At 41.8% G+C, this 21,215-nt stretch overlaps 1 protein-coding gene across 1 annotated transcript in view; it reads right to left on the bottom strand.

The window, feature by feature from the left end:
• LOC118121836 (glucocorticoid receptor) overlaps window positions 1-21,215 on the bottom strand; it is a 67,527-nt gene that overhangs the window by 9,761 nt on the left and 36,551 nt on the right. The window contains exons 3-7 of the mRNA XM_035178032.2: window positions 13,050-13,219; window positions 11,430-11,456; window positions 5,976-6,092; window positions 2,433-2,702; window positions 822-966 (exon numbers count right to left, since the gene is read on the bottom strand). Coding sequence (XP_035033923.1) covers window positions 822-966; window positions 2,433-2,702; window positions 5,976-6,092; window positions 11,430-11,456; window positions 13,050-13,219 — 729 coding nt within the window. The remainder of the gene's footprint in view (window positions 1-821; window positions 967-2,432; window positions 2,703-5,975; window positions 6,093-11,429; window positions 11,457-13,049; window positions 13,220-21,215) is intronic.

The raw sequence follows: 21,215 nt of genomic DNA, 5'->3' as shown, positions 1-21,215 counted from the left end.
TAAAGGTGTCTTGGAGATATAATTAGCAAAAGCGTATAAAAGCGAGGGGGGGGTTTTTCAAGGATTGAGATGATGAAATGGCCCAATGTTGTTTCACCTCTTTATAAGTGTTTGAATTCTGACCCTTCAAATTACAAGCAGCTCTCTGGGAACAGACGAGCTAACGGGGGATTAGCCTCGATCCGGTTTCCTCCAGAGACTGAAGTCTGTGACCGACACAATCATTTTCTCACTGTTGAAGTACTGAGGTCATCGCTGCATGAGGAATGTGCTAATGCAATAAGCAAATAAGAGCTGATTCATCCACACAGCTTTAAAACACTTTACACCTTTCTACGTGAGAAGTAGATACAAAGATCAATTCCACTTATGTCTGTGGGTTAAGCAGCAAGTGAGGTTTGGCCTCAACACAGTTTGAATGAAAGTTTCCAGGAAATTCATCTCTGTTTCAGTTTCATTTTCCCTATAAAAAAATTATCTTTGACTTAGTCTAATTTCCTCGTAAATTTATCTCAGTTTTAGTTAAATTTCCTCATAAATTCCTCTCAGTATCAGTTCAATTTCCCCATAAATTCCTCTCAGTTTCAGTCTAAATTGCTCATAAATTAATCTCAGTTTCAGTAGAATTTCCCCATACCTATGACTTGCCCTCTCCTCTATCCAATCTGAGTCATTGACAGAAACGTGTTTGAGCGCGTGAGCCAAGCGATGAAGTGAGCCCGACACCCCAAAATGAGCGAATGCGAAATGAAGCCAGCCAACAGAATGTGGCGCTGAAGAGCGGACTGCACAAACACACAACAGCTGGCCGTGGTACGCACTGGTTGATGACGAGATCGGGGGCGAAGCAGAGCATGTTGCCGTTGCACTGCTCATACGATCTCCAGCCCAGGCTGAAGGACATGAGAAAGAGCCAGGAGCACTGCAGCAATGTCATCTGGTCGTCCAGGTGCAGGTTGCGGAAGCCTGGGAAGGTCAGAGGAAAAACGATTACAAAGAAAATATAGACACGGAATAAACACATATTCACACTAAATAAAAAGAGATCATTTATTTGGGGCGTTTAGTTGTTGGTCAACAGATTAATAATTCTAATGTGATGATATCTTATCTTAAACTAAATGCTGTGGTATGTTGCATCTATTCATGATGCTTTTTTTTTTAAACACACAGCACAATATCTTTAAATCTAGATTTCAGGGGAGATACAGTGACACAGAAGAACAGGAAATGTAATCATTAAAACACAATTACACAGCCGGCTTACCCAAAACAGAAAAAGGACAACCTAGTTAAGTCGATGTTCACATTGGATTCAAACCACAGTCGTGTTGTTTCCACACTGTCGAAACTTTCAAAAGTGGAACTGCACATGAAAAAGTCCTTTCACATTGCGTTTGTTTGAAACCAGCGCTGTTATGTAAGAGCCTCCCGCCCCCTCGGAGCTTTTCCTCACTATCACCTTGGCCGGCCGCCAGCTGCCGACAATGCGCACACACAACAAGACTGGAGCCAGATTTGTCGCTCAACATACTGTCACACAAGAAATCTACCGCAGGAAAAAAAAGAAAAGGGGTTACAGTTTCTCTGAGAAATCTGATCTTAAATCTTCGCTGTGACCAACAGCAGCAATTACAGTGGGAAGGGAAAAAAATCTCCAAGCGAATACTTGCAGCGATTACAGGGTCATGTGCCTTCTTTCTCATGAGCAGAGACCAGCATGGGTGGTAAACGTGTCAAAACCCTGGTGTTTCCAGTTTTGTGTCATGGAAACGAGAGGCCTTCAAACCCAGCCGTTATCTTTATTAATGTTTACGACATGAACTGACATTATGTGGGACGATGTGTAAATATATCTTATTTCACCTTGGAGCTAATGTTTAATCATATACTGATGAGGATGATCTATTAATATCCCACCAGACGAGCCGTGTGCCGCTCCTCATTTACAGCTCCAAGTATCAGCACGACTTCGAACAGCCTTGTCTAAGGGATCCAAACCTTCGTTGGGATACGTAACATATTTTGCATTTCCTCGCAAACTTAACTCGCGGCTACTCCTGTTCTTCACTTCTACAGAGGAACGATAACAATGCTGACAAACAGATGCTCGTCTAACTAGAGGGCAAAAGTGAACGCATTGCCATTACGTGCCTGGGCGTCTAGTCTGCAAAGGGTTGCCGTGCACAACCAAAGGAAATGTTCCCAGTTTGATCTCTAAGTGATGTAACTTCCTTGACCAGCTGCATGTGATAAAAATAACAAATGGCTGAACATGTGTGTCTTTTTTTTCTCCCACCACTGGTTTATCTCGCCTCGCTGCACATTAGACTCAATTTCAGGCTGTTAATAATGGCAGGGACACACTTGGCTTGAGCAGCGATATGCATCGAAAAACACACCCCAGGCAACACGTGGGAGATCTTTATTACCTGGCAGTGACTTGGCCCACTTGACTGCAGAGATGACCTGCTGCCCCCCCAGCCTGTTGAGAGTGGTCATGAGCCGCGTGGAGGTGTCGGGCAGAGTGCTGTCGTAGCCCGAGTAGATGACCTCCGGCTCGATGGCTTTGAGCACAGACAGCATGGTCGGCACAAGCTGGGGCATCCTGGGGATGACGGAGACCGGCATGCTGCTGATGGGCTCCGCCGCTCCGGGGGGGCGGTGCACTTTCATCTTGATCAGCTTCTTGTTTTTCCTCGCTGGAGGGAGAGGTGGAGCAGAGGAAATGAAAGGGAGGAAGGGGAGAAGTGGAGCAGGGACAGTCTTTTTATTGTGAATTTGTTTTGTTTTTTTTACTTCAATGAGGCACAGGCTCAGTTTTCAACACCTCAGAAACAGCTAAATGGATATTCAACCTTAGTGGCTGCCTGAAAGTTGTAAACTAAATTCAATAGGGTTATGGCAAATATATGTTTATTAATATAACATTTATTTTCTTATTTCCCACAGCCCAGGGCAATGCCTCAGAATTGGAGCTCAATTGATTTATCGATAAAGATCGGTTGATATGAGGCTTTAACGACATAAAAACTATTATTTTACAGAATAAACAACGCAGCAAAGATGTGCATTTATGTTTACCTTTCATGTCTAAAAAATGTATATTTTCTTAATACAAGTTCTTTATATTTAATATCAAGCTTCAACTTTATTTCTTTGCCATAAGGGTTTCATCTTAGGAATCTAATTATTACCAATTTTCTTTTAAAGAGGTTTATCAGCCGATGTGTCCGTATCTAAAATGTTTTGAATCGGCATCGCCCCCATGAATCAGCCTCCTGCAAATGCCGACACCCCAATATATCTTCAACCATATTATTCTCATGCCCATTTCCACTGAGACTTAACTAGAAGTGAATGTACAAGGTTTGTATCTTATGGTGCATTAAGAAATGAGTCACTGTATCAAAGGGAGGAAAAACAAAATCCCTCCCTGGTCTAAACACAACCACCAAGCGCATCAGGACATATCCTCACCTGGTCTTAGTCCCCAGCTATTTGTACACACTCTGCCCCCTTTGGCCTGAGCCCACCTCATACTTCAACCCTGATGTAAAACTGAAACAAGTGCAGCAGTCATTGAAAGAGTAACAACAATAAAATGAACCCATGTTTTTCTGACGAGCGACGAAAAGGTGAGAAGAATTCAAGGAGCTGGTTTTGTGTCCAGTAGTTAACCTGCGAAGTCCTCAAAACCTTTTCCATTTCTCAGAGGAGCCATTTTTCCCCACATGTACATGTAGTTTCTCTTGAGCGCAACAACAGCGGTGGCAAATAGCTGTGTTTTTGCTCACAATGTGTTATCTAAGAGTCATTTTGACATTTTCTCCCACTAAATGTGCAAAACATGTCAGGGGGTGAGAGGTTATCATGAAAGAGCGTGTTTTTCCTACTCTCTACCTTTTTTAATTTCCTCTCCTGGTGTTTCTATGGCAACTAAGAGCCTTTCCGGTGGGAGTTTGTCTGCTGATTCACCGACGTCCATCAAATCCCTGTCTCTGTCTTTCTCTCTCCCCCCCCCTGTGAAACTACCTTCACCTCCGCCTGACAAACAAACACAGCACGGCTTGAATGCAATCTCACTCAGCACTAATTTGTACAAGCGATTGACAACAATTTACTGCCCCGAGGGAGCCTCAGCTGGGAACAACACAAGAACCAGGTTCCAGGCACTTAAGGCAGATGTTGTACCCGACCTGTTGCTTCCCGTGTTCCTCCACCTCAACCCTGACGGTCCCTCGTTGCTGGATTGTGTCCCTTAACATTCATCCTCTGAAGCAGCATCAGGTGAAAGATCATCAGGTGATCCACGGCTTGGTCTTGACACTGGATGCATTATGCATTGATCATTGTGGCCTTTATATAAGCAAGCGTGTGCAGAACCACATCCATAGACCCTCGTGCAGATGATGCACACTGCAGCCGTAAAAGAATCAGGAGGTTTCGACAATCATCAGTGATTTCCACGGCACAATGAAAGAGATCGTTTATTTCAAAATTTTAGCTCTATTTTTGTGTAATAGAGATGTGTTCACATTCAACGCTTCCCTTCGACACATTTCCCACAGAGCTGTGGCATATTGCAGAGTCGTGACACTATACTCGCCCGGAGGCCATTCATTCACATATCTCAAGGTCTGACTTTATCGCTCTTAAAATCGGCCGACCTTGAAAGCATCAAAACCACTAATTCAAAACAGATCTTCAAGGCATGCAGGTAATCTGCTTTCATTTCTGTCACTGTCGCCATTTTTTTTACTGTATTTCAACCAAAAGTAAAAAATCCGAGATAATCATATGGGACGTAAGGGTATGGAAACAGAAGAGAACCTTCTCACCTGGGAGAAAAGAAGATGTGAGAGACAGAATGTTTCGGTGATGTATTTCTCATGGAATGGTGAAAGCAGAAGGTCTTTCAGTAAAAACGAGCAGCTCTCCTCATCTCTGCCTTCCCCTGTCATTACCCAGGCTTGTATAGAACATTCACAGTGATGGTTACGGGTTAGGTTTAATGTTTGTATGCATGTGTTTTTTTTTTTTCTCTTTTTCTCTGTTCCTTTCCTGCTAACATGTTTCCATTAAATCTCACCGGTAAAACAATGAATACAAAATAAAATCCTTCTTTTCCAGTTTTACCCCACAAACGTTGGCGTTTTGGAAAAAAAACCTTTAGCAAAAAAATAAATAACAGAGCATATATTTTGTTAAGTCATTGCCTTAATTGACCCCTGGTTTAGCCTGATATTAAAATAGGTGTTCAGTAATTCTAAAGTAAATTAAATATAGTTTTGTATAATTTTCAAATTAAATGGAATTAAATGGCTGTATGATATTGAATGTTTCTTTTGATTGTTAAGTTTTTATTTGTTCTGGTTATGTTGTAAGAGTCAGATTGTGTTGGATTCACTGATGTAATTGAATCTTCCCAGTCTCAATATTTTAAAATCAGTTAGTTCAAGTCTTATTGGAAAGCTGGTTAGCAAAGTTTGATTAAGTTCTTCTTCTTGGTCTTGACAAAAGACAATAAAAGAGTTAAACGACTGATGAACAGTTATCCCTATCATAACTGTTCTGTTATATATGTGCATATATGTATATGTATATTGTCGATCGTCTCGTAAAATTTGTGTTTTCATAAACTACTTCTCATACTTCTTGGGAGTGTCTACATCCAAAGTAATTTGTGGTGACTGGCTAATCCAGCCCAACATGTAAAACTGCAGGGTTTACATAGAATGTGGCTGAGCTGTACTTGATTCATTTTACCCTGTAGCTGATAAGCCATGCAAACCTTTTCGGTGTCCAATCAAATCCCCCCCTCGTGTCAAATACACCCCACTCACATGTTCCATTTCACCCAGAAATACGCCATGTAAGAAAACACTGAATCCACTTGAACTGCCATTTCTCTGTGACTCTAAAGCTGGCATGTGAGTGGTCGCAGCCTTTTGAATGTAGCCCGGCCTGTTTACCTTCCAAGTTCATTCCGGCTTGAAGACATTTCCTGAAGCGGCAGGCTGGACAGTTCTTCCTGCGGATCTTATCTATGATGCAGTCGTTCCTTCCTGCACAGAGGTAGTTGTGTTGGCCTGTGAAGGGGAGAGGAAGAGGAAGAGGAAGAAGGGAGACATTAGCAGGCTAAGTGGGTTTAAGCGGGATTAGTCTGAGCAGTATATATTTTGACCACACTAACCACCTTTTGATTCTACAGTTAGTCTGAGAAACCTGTGGTGTCCCACTGGTGTTGACAGCTTTACTTAAAACACATGGCACGATCTACAACTATGACCTCTTGTAGCCCAACAATCAGATATTGTTAACGTGGCCAACTCCCCCATTGTGGCACATGACCTAGAATCAAAAATGTTCCACAATGCTTTCTTTTCTCATAATAATTATTTTACAAACGGAGAATCACTACCCTACGGAATCAGGATGCGGGCAAATAAACCAGGGATGAAAATGTGATTAAATTAAGTGAATTTTAATAAGAGGCAGCAGGAGATATTTGACCAGAGGCAAGAATTTACTGTGTGTGTTAACGTCATCAAACGTTTTGTATGTCAGTGATGCACAAGCACCACTATTCACAGGAACAAATTTAATCAAATCTGATAAAAAAGTTCAACCCCAACAGTGAATTAGTCCCCCCCCCTCAATTCTCTCTCTCTCTCTCTCTCTCTCTCTCTCTCTCTCTCTCTCTCTCTCTCTCTCTCTCTCTCTCTCTCTCTCTCTCTCTCTCTCTCTCTCTCTCTGGTGTCAGGTCATGGAGGCAGCAGGTTAACAAAGGCAGTCCTCTCCCTAACCACATTTTGCAGATCCTCAAGGCTCGAGTCCGAGCCCCCTGCTGATGTGGGACTTACTTACCCTATCCTTTCTCTAAGGCTGAGCTCAGCCACCATGTGGAGTTAATCAATTCCATCCACTCGTATCTGCTATTTCATTCTTTCAGTCAATACTCAACGCTCATCACCATGAGGCGATGGTTAAATCATGGACTGACTTCAGCACTGTCACCTGACAACTCATCAATCCCTCTGTCAATCGACCGCTACTTCGTACCCTCACTCCTGAACAAGACTCTTGAAAACTTGAAAACCCTTCACTTGGGGCAGAATATCAAACTCCACCAGAAGGGGAGGAATCTCTCATTTTACAGCAGAGGACAATGACCTAAGACTTAGAGGTGGTCACTCCACACTTGGCTGCAAACCAATCCAGAACATGCTGAAGGTCACGGCCACAAAACAACATCATCTGCAAATAGCAGAGATGCAATTCTGAGGCCTCCGAACCCGGCCACTCTCCTCCCTCCCAGCCGCAGCATTAGATTTCGTCCATTGAAGATCATAAATAGGATTAGGGACAAGGGACAGTCTGACAGAGGTCAATACCCACGAATACATGCGTGAGATCCAAGAACACAATATCACTCTGGTAATAGGGGCTGAATGACTCATATCACGGCCCCAGGAACTCCGTATTCACGCAGTACCTGCCTTACTCCCCTTAAGGCTGTGCAGTGTGATACCTGGATGGTTAAAGCACACCGACTGGTCTAAGCCTCTTTAAAAAACGGGAACCATCACCCCGGTCCGCCTGTCGTCAACCTCCTTGCAATGCTGAAGAGGCAGGTCGGACAAAGTAGTCCAACAATGTCTGCAGCCTTCCGCATGTCATAGAAAATCCCACGCATTCTTCATTAACTTTATATGATCTATTTCTATTTACTAGTACTTTTCTGTTCTTAGGCATTTCATTGTTTGACATTTGTTGCTCGTGCTGTCTCCTGAGCCCTTCAAATGTCAAAAGCTCCTGGTACAATAACACACGTGTGATGATTCTAACGTGGTTTTAAGATATTTGTCCACCAACGTGGCACAAATACTGAAATACACTTTGTGGAAAAACCCTACAAGATCATCGTGTGTTTTGCGAGGCACTCCTAACTCACATTGCAGGATGATCTATTTTACATCATGTTACAATGTCAGTTTGGCAGAAGGCGCCTGGGCCTCAATGCAACAGGGTATTTGCTTTTAGTACATACAGTACTTGTCTGACGGAGCCCGGGGAGAGTCACATGAATCTTATTTTTCAAGCATCAACACATTCTCTTGAGTTCAGACTGAGACATAATCAATCTAATGGAGATAATTAATGAAGGGACGTTGCCTCACGCCAAGCACGCACAGCCATTTTCTAGGTTTCACAAAGACAGAAGTTCTCTGAAATCAAACTGTCCTAATTAACTACGATCACAACTAAGCCGCCTCTTGTGTCTGACCATCCACAGGTCTGACATTTAGCTCTATACGGCTGCCGAGGTCTCTAGTTAAGTATCTTTAGCCACTGGATTCCTAAAAAGATAGATAGAAATGAAGGAATTTGGAAATTTAGTGATAAAGAGATGAAATACAAAAGAACAAATCAAACAAAACATTGCCAGTTTTTTTTCACACTTGGTTATCCAACTGAAAGGATCCACGCTGCATCTCACCTAAGGTCTAATTACCTCTAACTGTTTCAGCACAAGCTCTGCGAGAGAAACCCACGACCATATCACAGCCTTCATTTGAGCAGCATTCTGGCATTGAAAATTGTAAAGTAAAAAGACCATGTGCCCCTTCCGGTTGACTGTGTGACTAAACCACAAGATACTCCCCAATGACTGTAGCTATGGAGAGGTCAGATAAAGCCCACGCATTAGTCACTCCTTTTATAATAGCATTACTGATTATAGAACAGATATACACAGCGATTAGTCTGTGAGCTGTGGCAAAAGCAGAGGATACGTTAAATAAAAATAGCAGCATGGAAACCTTCTTAAGACTTTGTGCGATATTCTCACTTGATTCAGAGATCATCGCACTGGATGATACAATAAAACTTCACTTGTTGTGCCTCTGCAAGATTTAAAAGGTTTAAATCAAAACTGCTTTGACAAAAGCCTGGTAAGTAATAAAAACAAAATGCCTTTTCACATCTGCCAAAGAGGTTGGGTCTTTTGTTATGTTTGTTTGTCTGTTTGTTAGCAGGATTATGTAATAACTAGATAACTGATTTTCCTTGAAACTTTTTGGAAGGATGCAGATTGGGCCAAGAAAGAACACGTGAACTTTTGGAGCAGAATTGATTAAGGGTGCAGAACAACATTGTGAGATGGGGCGACTTTTTGTGAATCTATCCGGCACATCAATGACATGCTTTGCTAATAACTATGAACGGTGAAATGTGGTGCAGTTCTGGAGAATGTTTCAGATTTTGTGGATAAAAATATGTATTATTAGGGGGAAGATTTTGATTCAGTTGCTGTAACTGTACAATTTGAAACCTGCAACAATTACCAATATGTGAGGTGCAAGCACTTTTGACAGATCTCTAATAGTAACAGAAATATGACTCAAAATGTTGAAGTGTGGCAAATAGAGTGGCAGAGGTGCGCTCTCCAAGTGGCCCGTCTAGTTTTAGTCTGTATTCATGTCTGAGCTTTGACAGCCAAACTGTGACAGGTTTATATTTGACAGGCTGTCAACGCATTTCAAGGCTTTCATAAATACCTCAATAACAGTGAGTCACTTCAGGTACAATTTCCTTTACCGTGCAGGCCTTTACATCATCCCCCCCTCCCCCCCGTACGCCCACAGTAAGTGACTACACTGAACATACTACAGCAGCTGACACACATGTACATGAGTACCTGCAAACAATGAATCTGGGACATCAAGCAAATGATTAGCTGAGTTTAATGATACTTCAGAGAAGCAGGGTCCTGTATTTATTTAAGTAGAAGTCAGTTCTTCAATCAATGTGGAGCAAACATGTGCCTGTAAGTTACGTTAACATATTTAAATCTAAATCTAGTTAATATTATAGTAGTGGCATTTAAATTATATTATATTATATTATATTATAAAGACATTTGTCAAAATCACGGAGGGATCCAGCTTTGAAACTCAAGAATAATCATACTCCAAAGAGACTGGAAATTAATCTGCAGGGCTGGTGGTGTGACAACAAGATAGCAGCCTCGGGGGTGCCAGTTGCAGCCATCACTGATATCACAGGAAGACATTGCAAACAACGGCGTAAACAGCCATCTGTGGTGTCAAAAGTGCCAGCTGATTCCCACTGATATCCTCTCTCCCTTATCCTGCCCTGATCTGCTAACAAGGACCTGGCAGCACCCTCAGCGCAGGCTGATGAAGCCTCGGGCTGGTCTCTGTAGCTCACACTCGCGGAAGGGGCTCGAACAATGAGTGGTTTGCACTATAAGAGTGAGGAGGTACCGAGTTTCTTTCAGTTCAACTATAAATATTAGTTACGCTGTCCTTTTGTTTGTTTGTTGGTTTGTTTGGAAGCAAGATTACGCAAAAACCACTGGACAGATTACAGTGAAACTTGGGGAAAGGATGCGGTACGAGTCAGGGAAGAACCTATTAAATTTTGGTGTGAATCTGGATTACGGGGCTGGTCCAGGAATTTCTTTCTTGAAAGTAAAAAAAAAAAGCTTAACATTTCCCCTGATTTCCCAGAGAATAATTCCTGGATCTTGATGAAAAAAAAATTTGGCGTATTTAGGGGACTGACTACTTGAAGTGTGTGCAATTCGTTGCAGCTTGATTGAATTTAAGGGGACTATTGGAACTTGGCAGAGGTATGCGCTCCAACCAGGGCCATTCTCGTTAATTAATCTGATAGGCTGCTAATTAAGAAGCAAACTAATGCCTGTATATGTGAAGTTATAACCAGCAAGGATGTTGTTTTTTGCAAAAGAAACTGGCGTATCACAAATGTTCGAGTTTGGCAAATCCCATGGGAACTGCAAGTAACAGCTTTGCCATCTTCCTGCTGGTGAAATACTGATACAAGTTGATTAATATGAAAATGATTGGTTTAACATGTCTGTCAGTGCTATGACAGGAACCAGGACACGGCCTCAATACAACAATCAGCAGAAGCAGGAAAACACAGAGAGTTAATGAAACACTTAAACACAGAAAGTAAAAAAAGAAGAGAAAACGGGGAAATTTCTGACATCAGATCTTAGGAGGTTAATGTGGGTCAAGTACAAAGCAATGGGGCTAATGCGTGACAGGCTGTGATTGCAATTATTGGCTCGGCCACCTGCGAGGATGATGAGGTGGAGCGGTCCAAGCAGAAACTCAAGAGGAAAAAAAATTATAAATCACTCACAGGCAATTTACTCTGATTTGAATTACCAAATCATTACATTTGCATGCATCAACAGATAGTTGGCAGAGGAGACTGCACACAGTACATGTTTCCAGGCAGACTGGTCTTATTTTAGTGCTGAAGGAAAATACAGGGAAATTGGCAAATCAGAGGCCATAGTTTTATCATCATCATCATCATCATTATCATCATCTTCATATTATTATTATTATTAAAAGTGCATTATTTACCATCTGTGTTTTGCCGTGCTCTCCATCCTTCACCATAAAGACAAGGACCAGAGAATGGAGAGTTGTGGGGGGGGAGAAAAACAAGAATATCATATCTCAGTGCTACTTTCGGCAGCTCTTTTCAAAATAAAAGTCACACTTCCATTTGAGTGCCTGGAAAAGCACTGCAGAATAAAACAGCTGATTTACAGGATAATACTTAGCAATCATACAACTCTAAACATTCACTGTAGTGGCTCATTTCAAGTGCTTGTATATATAATTGTACACGTTTCTACATATATTCTGTAGCCTAAAATAATATTTCATTGCAGAGAGGAAACTAAAAATGCTGACATTATTAACCACCGGTCACATTTTAGTCCAGAGCTGTTATATCCATGTTCACAACATCGACTTACATTCAGAGAACTGATTTCCCTGCAGCAAGTCTGGTCACTAATGGTATTATTCCACTAGCAGTGTTAGCGACAGATATGGAGGGAATGGGCAGATAGTGAGTGTGGGAAGAAAACAGGCTGTAGGTCTTCTAACTGTTAATACTGGTTATGTCTGTGCATTCAGTAGCAGAGCAGGGTCCATATAATAAACAGAGTGGTTTAGTAGCTGTTCACCAGTGCATTGTTTATGAATGTGTGTGCAATAATCCGTATATGGAAGAGGAGCGGAGCTGGGGCGGTGGAATGCACGGCAGAAAGCATTTAGCACAAACTACTTTCTATTTGTCAGATGCATTCCTGCCCATCACACGGATATTTCGTCATGGCAATTAGTTTTAAGGTGAACTTCCTGACACGTAATCTACTTGCCTGAGACATGATCTGAGTTCTGTAGTTGAATGGCTGTGTTAAGATTAACATATAAAAATACAAGGCAATACTATGTTAATGGGAAATTTTCATGGTAGAGGTAATATTTATTTTCAAAATTACTAACTTTTTACTTAGTAATTTTGATCCTGGTTGTTTCAGGACAAACAGGAAATTACAAGAGAAGGTGAGGCGGTGACATGCGAGGACCAAGATTCAAACCTGCACAGCGACTACGTGATGTGTGTCTACCGAAGCTCCACAAAAGGACAACTATTCCACTCTGACATTGGATTTGTATTCCTGCGTAAGAGAAGAGCTTCAAGAGATGACCTTATGTGATTCAAATGAATGAGCCTTTGGAACAAAGTGTAACTGATGTTAACTGCTAGTAGGGGCACAAGGTTGTGAATGTATAAATAAAGAATATATGCAAATGTGATTAAACCTTGTGTAAATGTGGCCAGAAATACTAAAAAAGGAGACATTTCTGCTCCGTGCTTCTTGAAGCCTCTGCACATTTATAGGCCGCCCATGCACGTGTTTTTTGATTAGACCTCTTCTAAAGACTGTGTGGGTGTGGACAAACTGGATTTGAGTTTTATGACATCATAAATTCCCCCCATATTTCCATCCATTTTCAACCTGACCAGGTCCAGTCAGTCGGGGTGATTAAGAAAACATATGGTGGTTGTGTGCAGAGGCTTTAAAACATCGGTGTGAATCCTATCATCCGTCATCATGCCGGTTGTCACGTTTTGGCGATTGATTGAGGGAGTGGAGGGAGTGGATGCAGGAAAGGGAAACCAACCTTCGACGGCCCTCTTGAAGAACACCTTGCAGCTGCCGCAGGTCACGACACCGTAGTGGCATCCCGACGCCTCGTCCGAACACACCAAGCAGATCTTATGGGTCTGACCGCCGGGCTTGGACTGGCCTGCCACTGCAGAGCTGCTGTTCTCTCCTGCTCTGGGAGATGAGCTGGAAAATGAGCAGAAGGAGAAAGAGAGAAACGTGAAGACGGGTGACTTACAGATGTTTGTGGCAAATTCAAGAAAGTGTGCAGAGGCTTGGTTTGTGGGGACAGCCTCAATGGAATATTGTGAGGATGTTAGGAGACATGACAACCTTTCAGACAGATGCAGTCTCCTAAGGAAAACCTTAACTAATAAATATCTGAAAATTGATAAACATGATAGTTCTGTTCATTCTTTGTTTCCTGTATTTCACTTGTGATATTCATTGAGTAATAAATATAAAAAAAGAATACAGAAATATTTGCCACCTGAATGAAGGATTGTATGAATTCCATGAAAGAAAAGTTTAATAAAAAAAACTGATAAACATTTCCATTGTGATGCTGCTTCTCTGAAAGACAGGTTTTCAATGTTATTGCTGATATTACTTATATAATTGAACAAAATGAAATGAACAATATTATATTTTACAATGTGTAGTCTCAAGAAAGAAATGATTGTTTCCGAAAAATGAAAATTGTAAAATTAAAAACTGTTTTTAAAATGATTGTTGTTGTGTCCTCAGAACAGAACTTAGTTTTTTTTTCTCATTATGGATTTTTATAAAATGAAACACGGAAAATCAAACTTTCATTTCTACAAATGACAATAATGAAGCTAATTAAGTCACCATTGTTACCCATTAGCTTTTTATAGGGAGACTGAGTCCTGGATATGTGCTGTTGTAAACCAAATGAAAAAACATTAAATATAAGAGATCATTTTTGAGTTTTTGTGCACAAAGTAAAGTACAAAGTAATCGTCGAAACTGTGAAAGGTCAAATGTGACTCAGACTAAACTTTGACTGAGAATATGGGAAATAATTCTGAGAAACACACTTCATTTTTTCACCCCCATAAAAGAAATGTAGATTGATACTGTGTTGAGTGACTGAAGCTGGAGGAGCAGCGGCTCGTCCCTACACGACTGCAGCTCAGTAGAAATGAAACCCAGTGGATCATCACCGCTGGTGACAGATCCTCTGCAGTTCCAAACAAGGCTTCAGACTGTGAACATTTTGGTCATTCATGTGACCAGAAATCTGTCAAGTGCGACTAAACATTTTCACTGGTCACACCAGTGCACTTGACATTTAGCAGGTCTGTTTCTGCGTGTGTAAATGTTTATGAGTTATTCCTTTTTCCCACCCACATTCTGCAAAAACCTGCTCCTGCTCTGCCTCTGACCGGCTCGGACCCTGATGTCCCTCACCTCTGAATGCAGGTAGGGGGGGGGGGGAAATCAGGCATCCGTGTATTATGCATTTTGCAACTCCACCCTGTATATCTCCTGGAGTGATATCACAACCTTAAAAACATACCAGCAATTCAAAGTGACGATAACAACTGATTGTTTCAAGAATATTGCTGCAGTGCCTGGTATCACCTGTCCCCAGCCCTGATAGACACAGTCCATACCCAACCCCCCTCGGACAGCTGTGTCCCCTGCCGCCTCTCAAGACACATAACACTGACCTCATTTGACTCAGAGCCAGAGCCAACAACATTAAAAAATATACATTCCTTCCATGAAGAATGGGTTGTCTCATTTCCTTGGCTGCTCCTACATAATAAAACTGCCAACAGTATGCATTACATTTGTCGCAAAGAGTGCTGCTAAGGTATGGCTGGGAACGGTCGACTTTCCCAACTAAAAAAACGTTAAAAATGTACAATGTCTCCCAGAATCACATCCTGAACCATGACAGGTGTTTAGACAGAAGAAGTATACCCCCCCACCCCCACAGTGCAACCACAGCAGCAAACCTAGTCCTAATCTCACCCCCAAGCCTACACTTGTGTTACAATGCAAATGAAAGCCTTGTTTAAAGAACTTTTAGAGATTAACATGCGAACACAAAGCCGTCATTATCCCCGGTCGTCTATAATTAGACTTAAAGCAACTCAGACACCTGAGCAGCAGCGTGAAGCTTAACTAGGCAACCGAGACCAATTTGTCAGATGTATCGCAGGCAAATTGTCAGCATGTCAGACGAGAGTATGTGAGGTAATAGGGGCGCGTGGTGGCCAGACTCCAGACTAGTGTTAGACTGACACCGCTCCATGATCCACGACAGGAATTTGACGGCATTAGAGGCTCTTAAATTTCCCTCTGTTTTCTCCCTTGATTGTTTTTACAGCGCCCTAGTCGGAATGTATATGGGAATTATGTAACGGAGCTGGCTGGCTAAGCTCGATAATGACTTGACATTCAGACCTAAAGATATCTCGATGTTGTAATCGACTAAGTGTTGTTTCTGTCTTTTTTTTTCTTTGCAAGGCCTCAAAGCTACAGAACCCTGTAGTAGCGCGTGAAATTAAATTATCGTCCAAACACGCACACCAGGAGCCACACCCCCACTCGTAACCGCACACTAGGCCGACCCAACTTCACCGTGGCTGGTGCCTCATGGTCATTGGAAAGACAACACTCGCTTATGCAAACTGGACGGCGACCAAGGGGAGTAGAGGTGCTGGATGTTGGAAGGCGTCCAGCTATGTTTATATCCCCAGCTTCACAGTGAACGAGCCAAGATCATTCCAGACACATGAAGACAGGTTTGGCAGTCGTCTGGACAAAATATACAATCACACTGTTTTGAAGATGGCATAAACACAGTGGGAAGGGAGAGCAGGGAGCTCGTTCCCAGAGTCTGAAAGAGAGAGAAGCTAAATCTAGAAATACCATCCCCTGTATATTCAAAGAATCCATGCATCATTTTGGCTCTAAAAAAAAAAGTACAGTATGGCACCGCATTGACAATTTAAAGAGGACTAGCTTTTGTGGTGAAAACTACACCAGTGCAATAGGTTTATTCAAACATACAATACACACAAGTCAACCTCAGACCATGAAGGTTGCATGACTTGCACCTAAATGACTGTGTACGCTTCATTCAGAAACTCTGCCAAGCCACAAACTTGGACTGTTTTTAACTCTCGTACTCATTTTTAGACGAACACATTCATATAGGCGCCCAGATGGCCACAAGTGAATTTGTTGTAACATAAGGCTCTATTCAGTGTAAAGGAAGAGTTATATATAAGATTCACAGCAATGCTAACATGAATTCCCACAGTGATCACATTGCCTGTCATAGACTGCACAGGCTATGACGAGACTTTATGTCTAATATGTACCACACTTCACTTTGGATTGTCAGTCAGGTAATAATGGGGGTGTTTATGGAAGCTGTCCTCCTTTAACCTCTGTGAAGTTAAGGACGAGGATTGCGGTGTTCGGTGATTTGCTCATCCTACCGGCTCTCTCTCATTACTTGTCAACTTGAAGCAGCCACGGTCGGACTGGATGCTGTGAACACTAATTACTGGGCAGTGCTTGACCTGTGATGGCTCTATCAAGAGACTCCCCAGACACTGAAGCCAGACACAGCCACCAACGACGGCAAGTTCAGGCATTTAGTGTACCCTGCATTTGTTTTATCAGTCAGAGCTACACTTCAAGACTTCAACTAAAGGAGGTTATGTTTTCACCTGCCCGTTTGTTTGCTTTCATTGCGAGCTAGATTACGCAAAAACTACTGGACGAATTAACACATCACTTGGGGGAACGCTGCCGTGTTGGCCCTGTAAGAACCAATTACACTTTGGTGCAGATCGAGGGATTCATTTTCTTTAACATTGCAAAATAGGGCATTCTCAAACATTTTAATAGATTTGTCAGTGAATAATTTCAAGGATCTTGATCTTGAAAAATATCATCGATGTTGTGGGAACTCATATTCATGGATGTGTCCATTATGGTGCAGCTCCAAATAAAGATTGTGATCTAAAGAATTTAAATGTGGTTTAGTGAGAGGACTGCTGGGCCTCGGCAGAAGTATGTGCTCTCATGAGTGCCCTTCTAATGTTTAAAGTTGTCTTTTTAATGATCATTTCTGTTTTTTTATTGGAGACTATTTTGGCATTTTAATGTTCATTCCAGAGCTAAAAAACACGTCACATGATACACAATTCAATTTGCTTTAGTGGTAGTGTAAAATGACCACTGGGTGGAGTATGAATTAAAACACCACCCACCCACTGACTTCTGCTCTAACTTACACGCTCCTCCTTTCACTCAGCCAACAAGCATGGCTCTGAGCCACGCAGCACGGTTTCAGGCCTCATTAGTTTTGTCTTCATACTGGATGATTCACTGCAATAAATAACTGCACTTTTGTTTGGTCACTCGCGTGCGCACACACACACACGCGCGCACACACGCGCACACGCACACGCACGCACACACACGCACACACACGCACACACACGCACACACACACACACACACACGCACACACACGCACACACGCACACGCTCAGCAGAAATAATTTGTGTGTGCTGATGAGCAAGAGCAAATCTGAAACTAACTCACACTGCAGACAGTGAATGACACACACACACAAACTCTAATCTAGCAAACACGCCCACACACACTATCACCAATTCTATCAGGGGAAACTTAGGCAACCCATGTGAATACACAGAAAAAAAGTAGGTTGCACTTCTTTGCTGCGCTATCTCTGCCCACATTTCCCCAGACGTGTGTGAACACATTTATTCAAAAGGCAAATGAAATGAAAATCTGAGCGAGCTAGTCTGTGCTGAGGGTTCGAGGCATGCTGCCAGTCACGTCTGCCTACAAACATGATCCTCTGTGCGAACACATGAAAACAATATGCGTCAATACCAAGAGGCTGTTCAGAAATATTGGAGGGCCTTGGCAGCGAGACTTGAAAAATAAGACAATAAATTAAACAAAACCCTGCCGCAACAGACAGCGTGTGCATGCAGGTCTTTGTTAAGAATGCACAAATATTTCTAGAGTGCGCAATGCATAACTGAAAGTCAGATTTAGACTTCTCTCTCCAGTTACTCAGCTTTTTACCCCAATGCTGATAAATATTCACAATAATGTACATGCAAATACCAACTGCCAACATATTATGCTCACATTCAGGATCATATTTTTAATTTGGATTATTACTTCAAAGGGTTCTCATGCGCCAATGTTCAGAAAACGCATCACTTTCCACATTTTGTCCAATGCTGCAGCTCCTCTTTTCAGCCTCGGTCTGAAACACTTGGTTTTAGCCTGTGTCTCTTTAAGGCCCCCCCTTTGCTCTGATTGGCCAGCTGGCTCACTCTGTTGGAATTGGTCAACCACTTCCAGCACATGTAGGAAATGTCGGCCACTGCTATCGATTTACCTGGCTCTGTTAGACTAAACGCTACTAACTTTGTTTATTATGCAAATGAAGAGGAAGTCAGTGTTTTGTATGGGGCAGAGGAGCTCCCTCTATCTCGGACTTTGGGCTTTTAAACTTAACAGACTTTTTTTAAATGCACAAAAAACAACAACACACTGACAACGCAAATAGGTCTACTTTAAATTTAACCAGATAATATAGTTATATCTATAAATAAATGACTTTGATCAGCGCTAATGACACTCCACAACAAACGGTCTCCAAAGGACGACTGTCTGAACTGGGCTGACCTGCTGTGTCACTGGGGAACTGCAAACCAGCAAAAATACAGTGGGAACCGATTATGAGCAAAACTTTTCCATCAAGATCAAAGCTTGTTGGGATTAACGTGTGGGAGCAGGAGGTATGAGATGGACAGTGGGAGAAAGAGCTGGAGAGAAACCGTCCCAGTGCTGAGGCTCGGCACAAATATAGAAACTGATCGACTTGGTCATGCACATCATGGTAAACATCTGAGAGAACTGTATGGAATGAAAGCATTAGAGTTGTTTCGTCTTCGATTAAAAGTCACGTGTCATTAAATGTCTTGTAGCTGTACCCTTTGATGAATAAAAATTATATTCTGTCATGGGAACTATGTCTGAGGCACTTAAATAATTTTCCTTCATTGGCGTTTGCGACACTTGATGTTACACACAGCTGTTGTCTGGATGCCAGTCTATTGTTTGGTTTGTGGTTACCCTCAGAAAAAGACCACATGAATTTCACATGCTAGATCATGTTAAAATCACATGTGAAATGTGTGACACACATGTGCCTGTGCATGTGAGTTGAGATTAAGGGACGTCACATGTTGGTGTCATAAGTTTAACACAGGGACCTGCGTCGGTTTCAAACGAACACCACATATCTCACGTGGGATTTTAACATCTTCTCTCATGTGAAATACATTTTGTTTTGTTTTTCTCATTTCTTTTAATTCTGTAAAGCTCTGACAAAGCCTGAGAGGCAGAAATGTATATTTCATTGCATATTGAAAGCATTTATTGAACCATAATGAACCATATGAATCCATATTGAATGCTCTGTCTACTCCGATAGAGAGGGGAAAGCCATGGAAAGGTTTTCCATTGATGGACAACGTTGGCTATTGGCACTGATCTACCAATTTGATTTAATTTGATTTGTGATAATTCAGTTACATTAGATATGAATGTATCTTTACATCTCAGAATTTATCACGGAAACTTGGATTTCTAAACACTCAACAAGTGAGCAACTATTGTTTCCTTGAAAAAAAAACAAGTGAAAACATCGTATGATGACTAAAACACAAGACACATTTATATTTTTTAGACCTACACAGCTTAGCCACAATGACACTTACAAAGGTGTCATCATCATTCAGATTCACAAAGAATGAATGCTATCCATGCACGTGGACTGTCAGTAGCAGATGCTTTCGACTATCACAGACGGAGCAGGAAAGTCTGCTCACTAATTCATCTGCACTGTTTGTGTTGGCAAGGCCTCCGCCTGATATCTGCACACAGCTGGTTAGCTAACATCAGCTCCCAAGCAGGGACAGACTGAATAATAGTCCACTTGTCAAGCTTTACAAATCGAAGCCAGAGATAATATCTCATGGACAAAAAGACAAACCCTGAGCTCAGAGCTCACCATCCTCTCTCCTTGCTATGACATAGCCAGAGTCAGCCAACTTTCCTGAGTCACGACAACTTAAAGTTACTTTTTAACTTTAAATAGCATTTCCCTGTTTGTTGTAAAAACGCAGTTTGAGCAAAGTAGATGTTTTACATATCGTGCAGCCCTAACTAAACTAATTACTAAATAACCACTGCCTACATGTAACATTTCACACAGATCTTGGCTTTTTCCAATTAACTTGAACCAGAATGTGGTCTCAGATGTCTGGACCGCACTGTGTTCACTGAGAAAAGAAGAAAAAAGGAGCAAATGAAAAGATCGATGTTGGGATTTCAGGAATCAATATTGTATCATTCATAATCAATTAATAAAAGTTGGAGAATTGGAAAAAAACCTTTGCAATAAAAAAAACTTTTCTTCTGGTCTATCTGAAGGGCATCCCTCGATACACTGCAACTAAAAAAAATCAATACCACATATTTCAATAGAAGAAAACCCAAGTTAATGTAGAAGGCATCATGAACACTTGCACTGCAAATACACACAAGCCCACCAAATAGACAAAGACTCTGTTGTAACTGTAGTTCAGCCTCCATCGTAAGCGGTGGAGGCTGAAACGCTGCTATTACACATGGGGTGACGTAATGCATTGTCTAACTGCATTGTAGTTCCGTTGTGTTGTTTTCCTGCTGCGTATCGCAGAACTTAAGCAGACTTCAACTTTTCATGATGCAATGGAGGCATGCCGCTAGCCAATCGAAAAAGAGAAGGCGGAAACAGCTGGCCAACCTGGTGTGTGTGGATTTTAACACACTTCTCTTCAGCATTTTACTGATAGTGAGCACGGGGCATAAGCTTGATTCCCAGCTACGTTGTGTGTCCCAAGCAGGGAAATGTGTTGTTGTTATGACGATCACGTCGACAGCGAGCCATTGTCAAGCGTTACCACACCGCATATATGTGAGTCCATCGTTACTGACAGATAAATGAAATGTTATATCATAAATAGTTAGTTCGATGTAGGCGTGATGCAGGTATGTTCAAATATGTTCATTATCCTTTGAGCACTTTCTTCACAA

This window comes from Hippoglossus stenolepis, chromosome 15 (assembly GCF_022539355.2).
Source record: "Hippoglossus stenolepis isolate QCI-W04-F060 chromosome 15, HSTE1.2, whole genome shotgun sequence".
In the NCBI taxonomy this organism is placed as follows: domain Eukaryota; kingdom Metazoa; phylum Chordata; class Actinopteri; order Pleuronectiformes; family Pleuronectidae; genus Hippoglossus; species Hippoglossus stenolepis.
Note: the sequence above shows the minus strand (reverse complement) of the source record. Positions and strands in the feature narration are given on the sequence as shown.